Source organism: Tinamus guttatus, unplaced genomic scaffold (assembly GCF_059628265.1).
Source record: "Tinamus guttatus ecotype Peru unplaced genomic scaffold, ASM5962826v1 Tinamus_guttatus_pri_ptg000197l, whole genome shotgun sequence".
Lineage (NCBI taxonomy): Eukaryota > Metazoa > Chordata > Aves > Tinamiformes > Tinamidae > Tinamus > Tinamus guttatus.
The window spans coordinates 954,310-963,194 of record NW_028288731.1 but is presented as its reverse complement, the minus strand read 5'-3'; the positions used below and the strand labels follow the sequence as shown (position 1 = coordinate 963,194).

General features: G+C 49.5%; 2 protein-coding genes across 4 annotated transcripts in view; both read left to right on the top strand.

Annotated features, from left to right (window-relative positions):
• The first annotated feature begins 237 nt into the window (after positions 1 to 237).
• On the top strand, positions 238 to 1,238 carry LOC148594807 (interferon lambda-3-like). The gene is made up of 4 exons (XM_088523798.1): positions 238 to 405; positions 542 to 619; positions 743 to 1,036; positions 1,128 to 1,238. The coding sequence occupies exons 1-4, from the start codon at positions 238 to 240 to the stop codon at positions 1,236 to 1,238; spliced, it is 651 nt and encodes a 216-aa protein (XP_088379924.1).
• A 5,198-nt stretch (positions 1,239 to 6,436) lies between these two features.
• The window catches only part of UBE2F (ubiquitin conjugating enzyme E2 F (putative)), a 61,466-nt gene continuing 59,017 nt past the window's right edge, over positions 6,437 to 8,885 (top strand). For all 3 annotated transcript variants that reach the window (XM_088523687.1, XM_088523686.1, XM_088523685.1), the window contains exons 1-2: positions 6,437 to 6,512; positions 8,667 to 8,800. In XM_088523687.1, coding sequence (XP_088379813.1) covers positions 8,683 to 8,800 — 118 coding nt within the window. In that variant the 5' untranslated portion in view covers positions 6,437 to 6,512; positions 8,667 to 8,682. The remainder of the gene's footprint in view (positions 6,513 to 8,666; positions 8,801 to 8,885) is intronic.

The window sequence follows — 8,885 nt, the reverse complement described above, 5'->3', positions numbered from 1 at the left end:
AGACAGGCAGCCACGAGCCGAGCGAGGCAGCTTCTGAGCATCCAGGTGAGCAGCGACCCGGCTCCGGCTCCGCGGGGGTATTTGTCTTGGCAGCTGCACCTGCCAACGGAGGCTCTTACATTGATGCAAGGGGGTGGGTTTGGGGCTGTGCTTGGCTTCATGGCCTCGCTCTCTCGCGGTCCTTGGGGGGCCCTGGCTGATGCCGGCATCCCCCCACCACGATGCTCCCAGGCAAAAATGCAACCCGTTGGCGGCCGATCCATGCTCCTGCTGCTCCTGCTCCTGGGCACCAGCCTGGTGGGCGCTTTTCCCCACGAGGCCCCACGGAAGAGCTGCGGCCTCTCCAAGTACCGCTTCATCCTGCCCTCCGAGCTCAAGGCCATCCAAGAAATGAAGGAGCAGTTTGTGAGTACTGACCCATCTTGTCACGCGCCCGGACCTCCCGAGCGTGGGCGGCAAGGTCCGACGTTCCCTGGATGCTCACCCCTTGGAAGGGGCATTTTTTTAAAGTTGCCCCTCTCATGCCTCCTCCTGCTCCCAGGAGAAGACCATGCTGCTGTCGGACCGAAAATGCAACACCAGGGTTTTCCATCGGAAATGGAACACGGCAGAGCTGTCGGTAAGAAATTAAAAAAGCGATTAAGACGGGGGACTCCCGCTTTCCCATGTGTCCCTCGGGAGGAGCGAGCTCCCTTCGTGGGGAAGCTGGAGGGCCAGGCACCCAAAGCGCCGCTACCCGCAGGTGCCCGACCGCGTGCTGCTGGCGGAGGCCGAGCTGGAGCTGGTGACGGAGGCGCTGGGGCGCCCGGCGGCGCCCGGCCTCGCCGAGCGGCGTCGGCGCCCGCTCTCCTTCCTCGCCCAGGCCCGCGAGGACCTGCGCGGCTGCGTGAGCGCGTCCTCCCGTTCCCTGCGCGCGCCCAGCCTCACCGCTGCACCACCCGGCCTCGCCGGCGCGCTCGCTCCACGGGCACCCGCGCACCAGCCCTCCGGGAAGCTGCGGCACTGGCTGCACAAGCTGGACACGGCCAAGCGCAGGGTAAGCGCCGCTCTCGCGGGCTCTCTGCGCGCGCGCCCGGCCGGCCCCGCCGTGACGGCCCCGCCGTGACGGCCCCTTGTCGCCGCTGCAGGAGACCGACGGCTGCCTGGAGGCCTCCGCCATCCTGCACCTCTTCCAAGTGCTCAGCGACCTCAAGTGCGCGGCGCTGCGCGACGAGTGCGCCAGCCCCCGCGCGCCCTGAGCGGCTCCCGGCCCCGCGCGGACACTGGCGTTTCCCGTTCTAATTTATAATTTTTTAATGGACTATTTATGGGCGCCTTGGGAAGACGTGGAGAAGTGTGGCTGCTGGAAGAGGTTCTCCAGCAGGAACCCACGCCCGCCGAGGACGCTGCCGTTTTGCTGGTTTTCAAAACGGGGACTGTTTTTTTTTAAGGAAATCTATTTTTGTACCTACTATTTATTGGGGACCACACTGGGGGGAGTTGCATGTATAGATAAGTTATAAATTATACTTTATATGCTATTTATAATGGAAAATAAATTAAAATAGAATAATGCTTTTGTTTTCACTGAGTTTTGTTATAACATCATCACTCCAGCCAAGAGAACTGCTTGTGGGGACGGAGGAGGAAAGCAATGTGGATTGGGAGCATGGGAAAACCAGCAAAAGCCTTGTTTGCTTCTGAACAGAGGCTGATCAAAGTCCTGGGGCCACGGGAGCTGCGTGGAGCTGGGAAGGGCACAGCTTAAGGTGATGATTGCAGCTCGCTCAGAAGAGCAGCATCCTCGGGGCAGTCTATCCAGGAGCCTTGAGAAGCTCCCTGAGAGATGGAGCCTCCAAACCCAAGGTCTGAATGGGAGCAGGTGAGGGGAGCGCCAAGGTCCTTGTGAGGACCCTATCAGCCAGGACTATCCCGGTCCCGCATTTATGGCTAAGATGTAGTGGTGAGATCTTGAGTCTCTGCAAGAACTGTGTATGAAACGCAGTCTTACTTTGGTAGGGATTTTTTTTAAGTGATGTTTATTTCATGCATATGCGTAGCTTGGCTCCTGCTGGGTGAGTGCAGAAAAGTTTCCTGAATCACAGAAAACGCACGGGAGTCTGTGGCACTCTCCACTCCTCATGGGATTTGTCTCTGAGAGCATCAGGAATAAATGGGCTCCCACCTTTCCTGGGAGGCCTTAGACCGTGCGGTATGTACACGTGAGCTGCTGCTGTTATGGGAACGTGCTGATTGAGCAGTTTCCTCTTGCTCCTCTTCCGTATGCATGAGGAATAAATCAATCCCAGGCAGTAAGAAACCAGCGTTTCACCATCCATCTCAACAGCGAGTCACCCAGTGCAGACTCTTCACCCTGTGGTGGAACAGCCGCCCTGTGCTGCTGCAGCCACCTCGCGCCTGCAAGGCGTCACGTTGTGGTAACAACCCAGCGCAAGGAGGGTCGGGAAGAGTCGGCGGGAATAAAACAATCCCGCATCTCTGATGTGGAGAGCCCTTGCTTCACCTCAGCGAGCTCTGAGGACAGCTTGTCTGTGCTGTGAGTGTATGTTAGAAAAAGTCCCCAAGTGCTGGAGAACCACCCCGCTGCTGTACTCCTAAAGGAGAGGCTGCAGCTGCTCTTAGCAGCTTATACCATGGGTATTTTTCCTCTTCCCTGGGCTCAATGTCTTGAAAATCAGCTGCCAGCTGCTGCATCTGGTCATGCCTCTTTCTGCTCTATTCGGATGTGACTTTTTTGTTTCAGTTTTGATCATTCCTGGAAGGGATAAATAATTCCTTCTGCAGTACTCTATCCCAAACACCTTTTTTAAAGTCATGACTTGTAAAGTTCCTATTTTATAGTATCTTAAAAACAGGATGGTGCTCTAGATGTCGCTTATTCTCCCCTATAGTGCTGGTAGTAATTCTGCCCATCAGAAATCACGAGGGAATCATGAGGAATCACTTCACCATGCTGCTGTCAGCCCAGGGAGCTCCAGCTGCCTCTCATCTGCTTTGAAAAATCACCTCCACTTTTATCTGCGACGACTTCAGTAGCACAGACTGAAGCTGGTTGTTGGGGCCCCTTGTTTCCACGCAAGCAGCTTGGGCTTTGTTGAACAAACATGAGTGATTTTTATTTTACTTTATTTTAGCTTTTTGTTTTTTTTCAGGACCTGCAGGCAAAACCTGGCTTTGTAACCTGCTTCTTGGTGTTGTTTCAGCAGTGCCCAGGGTAAGCCACGGCTGAATCCCAGGGCAGCCCAGCCTCTGATCGGCATCAGCAGCTAACGGCGCCCATTGATGTTTATCGGGGAGCTGCATGGTTGACCGTTTGCTCTAAAATATTCCCCAAATCTCTGTAGCTTGGCAGCCCCCATGAGATCCAGGCGGCGGGACCGTTTCATTCTTCTCTCTGCGTGTTTCTCCTAAGCTGCCCGGCGTGCAAACTCCCCACAACGTGTGCTCTTAAGCCAGTCATTATGGCAATGCTGGCAATTAATAGGATTTTAATGAAGCTGTCTGTGGAAAAACACTCTGATGTTGCCGTGAGGACCACAACACAACAACAGGTATCTGCTCTCTTTCCATGACAGGTCAGTCTCTAATGATTTCTGTCTAAAACCCAATTCCTCTTGTTTGAGAGGAATGGCGTGGGGGGGAAGGAAATAAAAAACACAACATGGCTTAAATTCCAAGAAAGAAGCAAGCTGAGGAAAGCAAAATATGTTAGTGAGCACGTACGCTGCCACACCAGAGATTTTCTCAGGTGCTCGCTGGCCTTGTTCATGCTTAAATGCTGCAAACTTTGTGATACCACCCTGCTTTTACCCTCAGGCCTAAAATCAGATGCCCTTTCAAAAAGGAGCCTTATAGGTGAAGTAAATTCTTCTTTCTGTTCAAAGGCCCATGCAGCCTTCTCTTTGCAAGATTTACTTTCTTGCTTTTTTGTGGATGAAACCGGTGATGTAGCTTTCTGGTTTGCTGGGGCACTTCAGAGCACCAATGGAAAATTAGCATATCTTAGGAGATTGGAAAATCTTGGGCCAAAACAGGAGGCATCTGTGGCCTCAAATTAGCACGCTGCTAATTTGCAGGGTATGCAACACAACTTGCACAAAGGAGCAACTTCCAGCAGAAGGCCAAATTTCTTAATTACACATGAGCCACAAGTGTATCATCGTCATCACAGGTGACAATGTTTTCCAGACCGGCCTCCCTTTCTGACCAAGCAAACTCCCCAAGGCATCAGAAGGGCCACTATTATCGCTCTAGTTTTACTGTAAAAGCCTTCCTTTTCGGAAAGTAAGTATTACGCTTCCCAAGCAATAGCCAGCTGGTGTAGTTTTTTTTGCCTCCCTCTCGTTACTGCATTTTTTTCACCCTTTTTTGGGAGGAATGACTCCAATAGAGGCTCCCAAGTTTGGGATGTGCCTGTTGAATTCGGGACTAGCGTTTGCTTCTCGTCACATCAGCAGGCAGGTTTCTTGAGGCTTTTCTGTTTGTCCCGTGAAACCAAAAGGCATCCAGAGAGTCTAGTAAGATGTATAGTTTTCCCTGTCTGAATCAGGGTTTCATAATGTTTGCCCCAACAGGAGCTGGAGCATCACATCATTGCACACCTTCTCTGCCTGCTCATCACTCACATGCCTCAGAGATCAAAAAACATCTGAGGAGGGGATGCTCCTACAGTAAATATTTATTCCTGCAGAATCATTATGCATTTTGCAACAGATCATCTCTGACATGTGCATTAGAGGAGTCACAAAGTTTCAGTAGGTGCCCTTTATTTTGTCTTCATGCAGCACTTCTTTTCACCTGCTTCTGCACTCTGAACTGAACAAGCAGATATTGTTGCGCTGTGAACATGGGCACAAGGATCCTCTTGCTCCTTCTGACTATTCAATCTCACCACTGAGTGCAATCACTGGCTTCCGTGTCACCTATGAACACCAGAAATGACAAGACTGGCAGCTGTGTGTGCGTGTGTGCTAAGAAACAATATTAAACCAGCAGGATACTGCCTTTTTTTTTTTTTTTTACGTCTACTGTCTGACACTAAAACATCATTCTAACTCACTTTTTCCCCGGGGGATCGAAATACAGTAGTAGGATAGCAATATTGCAGACAGATGTTATGTGCATGAGAAAAGGATTTAAAGTTACTGGAGATAGCTCTCAAGCTTTAAAAAACATGAAAGCAGATCATGTTAAACTAAATGAGCTCTCAGTTTTAGCTCTGGAAACAATCATGTTAAATTACCCTTCTTGAGTTAAAACCCCAGCCACTGATTTCTGCTTGTCCCCTGCCAAAAAAGAATTGAAATCTTGGTTTTGTTTGAGGTACCAACTGATGCTTGGAACTCTGCAAGTTTGACAAGTGAATATGGAATATTTCTGCAGTCAAAGAAACAATGATGGGAAAACAGCATATTCCATAATGTGCGCATCGGCCAAAAACAGGGTCTGCTAACCATTTTGAAATAGTTATTTAGCATTTGTAGATAATAATTAATGTTGAGATATAAATACAGATGTAGAAATAATGGTACCAAATTGCTTTAGAAAATCAAAATAGTCTGTTTTGTGTTAACGGAGTCTCTGTCAAGATTCTGGTCTCCTTGCTTCTGGTTCATGGAGAGATCAGCTTCTAGAGTATTCTATACCTCAAGATTCAGTGAGAAAAGGAGATGAGAGAATGAGAAAAACCCTCTTAAACATGAAAGAAAATATCGAAAAAATAATTTTAAAAAGTGGGAAGTGTGGGTATGCATTCATCTCATATGATACCTTTTTGTATATATGTCCATTTCTTTTCTACCAGACTAGATTTTTTGTGTGTAGAGGTAGGACACAGCAAGAGACTCTCACTTCCAGTAAGATTGCCATCTCTCTATCTAGATGTCTTTGTCTCTCGCTGCCTTTGCTTATCCATCTCTTCCAGCCTGCAAGCTTCTCTGTGATGGCTTAATTTTGGTCGTGTTTATTTTTGGAAGATAAAAGATGGAAAGCTATGCATGTGCTGGAGTTTTATTGGCCTGCTTTAACTTGATTCTAGAAAGCTCTGCCAAAGAACCAAGCATTCAAGTGCGTCTAAAGACATGATATCCAAGCCGTGATATTAAATACACCCCTGCAACAGGTTTGTTGCATTTGTTGTTAGACAGCCCACTGCTGCTACAGGTCTGGAGCTGCAATGTAGTTTAAATTACTTAAGCCCTCTCGGCTCCCCTCCCCAACCCGCACGGCCGTGCCCTTCCCGCCCCTCTCCGAGCGCGGCGACACCGCGGCGTCACGGACGCCGCAAGATGGCGTCGGGCGCCCCGCGGCCTTCCCGCCTTCCGCAGGTCTCGCGAGAGCGCGGCGCGCTGTCCGCGCCGCCGGCGCCCATAAAGCTCTTGTTGAAGGCGCCGGCACTTCCGGCGGCGCTGCCGAGGGAGGCGGGCGGGCCGCGGGGAGGAGCTGCCGCCGTCCCCGTCCCGGCCATGGTGTTGGCCGCTGCGGCCGGAGCCGGGTCCTGACTCCGCGCTCAGGTGGGTGCGGGACGCTTTCCCCGAGGCCGGCCCCGGCCCTGCGGGCCTGCCCGGAGCCGGCCACCGCGCGGCGGCTGCCGTTAACGGTGGCGGTAGCGGCTCCCGCCGCGGCTTTGCTCCCTCAGGGAGGCGCGGGGGGCGAACGAGACGCGTACCCAGCGGTGCCGCAGCTCGGGGGGCTCAGGATACCGGCGCGAGTGCCGAGTCTGGGGCAGTGCTGGGCTTCAGCCGCCCTTTGCGCTTAAGAGCCTCTGGGGAGGAGTTTCTGCAGCGCCCACTTTTATTTTGCTTTTTTAAAATTATGATTTTTCTCTGAATTTTATTTCTTTTAGAAGCCTCTGTCACCCTGTTTCCTCCCTCCCTCCCCCCCCTTTCTGCTTCACCTCGGAGAAAACAGCTGCTGTCTTTCCCCAGGAAATGAAAATACCGTGTTTTGGTTGCTTGTTCTTTCTCTCTCTGGGGCAATGGGAGTCGGGGAAGGCCTCCCTGTCTCAGCTGGGCAAGCTGCATTTGTGTTTGCCCCCATTTTCCTTCTAAATCTTTCTTGTGCCTACCAAGTATGTTTGTCAACTTCTGTGAGCCTGTCCTCTTTGTATAGCTTACTAGAGTGTCCTGCTATAAAGCATTGCTGTGAAACAAGTTTCCTTTGCTTCTTAAATCCTACTACTTGGTCCACTGCTGTGCTGCTCATAATTTCTGAGTGTCATGTCACAGTTTTGTTTCTCCTTTTGCCCCGTAGCTGGTGTTTCAGTGCTGGTTTGTTGCTGGTGTAAATCCATTGTGTTCTTCTCCAAGCTTGGGAAGCCATAGGACTGTTTTTACGGATGCGGTGTTTAGACTGGCAGCCCAGAGGCTTTTCTCCCCCGTTGCCTGGGGCATGAGTAAAGGAACAAACTAAAGTAACCCCTGTTGTGAGAGACCTGGTAAACTTCACTTCAGGGCTTGCTTACAAGAAGGAAATGCCAAAATGCAGAACTGAAGCTGATGCGGCTGAATTTCTTAGTGCGTCTGTGCTTTGCATTGTGATCATATTATCTTGGTGTTTTCTTCAACTCAGCCATGAACCCTGTGTGCATCTCAACTGATTCCTCCTTTTCATACTGTGAAAGCTGATGTTTCTTTGACATCTCTTCTTATCTTGAGTAACATTGCTCATGTCATACCAGCATGGTCTTCTGTTCGAACTATTGCACATGCAGACTGAATACTGGATGGTTTTTTACAGAGTTTTTGACTTAGATTAGTGAATCAGTATGAGAGAAGAAATCTTGCTGTATTAGTGGTAATAGTATCTTAAGGGTATGGATCTTGTCAGCACTTTTTTGGTTTTGGCCAAACTGCTGAAAAAGGGTGAGTTGCCTTTAACTAGGACAAGAGTCCAAATCTTTTGGGAAGCCAGAAGATCTGAAGAATAACTTTATAATTTTAGGATCTCGTCCACCTTTCCTGTATCGTTGGTATCTTCCATAGGAGAGGACTGACATAGCAAAAGAAAACATTTCTCAGTCCTGGTTACTAACTGTCTGTGTGTGAACGACTTTGTCCCTCATCAGTTTGTGCTGTCAGAGCCTCGGGTGTTACTCTTGTGCAATTGCACAGATAATAGCACTGCTTTGGAGTTTGGATTTGTTTCCTGTGTTCTGATACCTGACTCAACACTCACTTCCTAGTGTTACAGAGTTGTTTCAGTGATCCCTCGCCTTCCTCTCCTCTGGTCAGCCAAAAAGTAGCCCAGAATGGCTTGTCACTTGAAGCAGGGCTGAGAATGGACCCAGCAGGCTACCTGGCCAGCAGTCTGGTAGGGTATTTTTATAGTAATTCTCTAGAGGGAGTGAGGTCAAGCAGTTGCTCTACTCTGGGAGATGGTGCAGTGAAATTAGGTGGCTGAACACTGTTTAATGAAAGTCTACACCTTTTCCAGTAGGACTGAATTTCCTCTTGGCCTTGCACTTGGTATTTACATAACAAACTTCCTCTTTAGTTCTCGTCAACAGTCATCTTTGAACACAGTCATGTTATTTAGGTATATACACTTTGTTTACTAAGAATATAATAATTTTTAAATACAGGTCTGACTGTAAGCTGTTTTTCACATGTCTTTTCTCCTAGTGTTTTGAGCTTTGGTAACTTTTTCTTGTAATGCTTGTGCTCTAGGCTGAAGAGAGCAGTAATGCTAACTCTGGCAAGCAAGCTGAAGCGGGACGATGGCGTCAGAGGACCCCGTGCATCCAATCCAGCGTCTGATTCAACTCGGAGAGTGTCAGTTCGAGATAAATTGCTTGTTAAAGGTGAAAGGAACTTACATTTAAAATTTCCAGGATTTACACTTCTCAATTCAGCTGCCAGGACATGATAAAAAAAGTTCAGTATAAA

What these genes read in the sequence shown, in the direction of transcription:
- LOC148594807 (XM_088523798.1), top strand. Translation starts at nt 238, where the DNA reads ATGCAACCCGTTGGCGGCCGATCCATGCTCCTGCTGCTCCTGCTCCTG. An exon ending in AAGAAATGAAGGAGCAGTTT is followed by an intron (nt 406 to 541) that starts GTGAGTACTGAC and finishes TCCTGCTCCCAG; the next exon opens with GAGAAGACCATGCTGCTGTC. An exon ending in TGGACACGGCCAAGCGCAGG is followed by an intron (nt 1,037 to 1,127) that starts GTAAGCGCCGCT and finishes TCGCCGCTGCAG; the next exon opens with GAGACCGACGGCTGCCTGGA.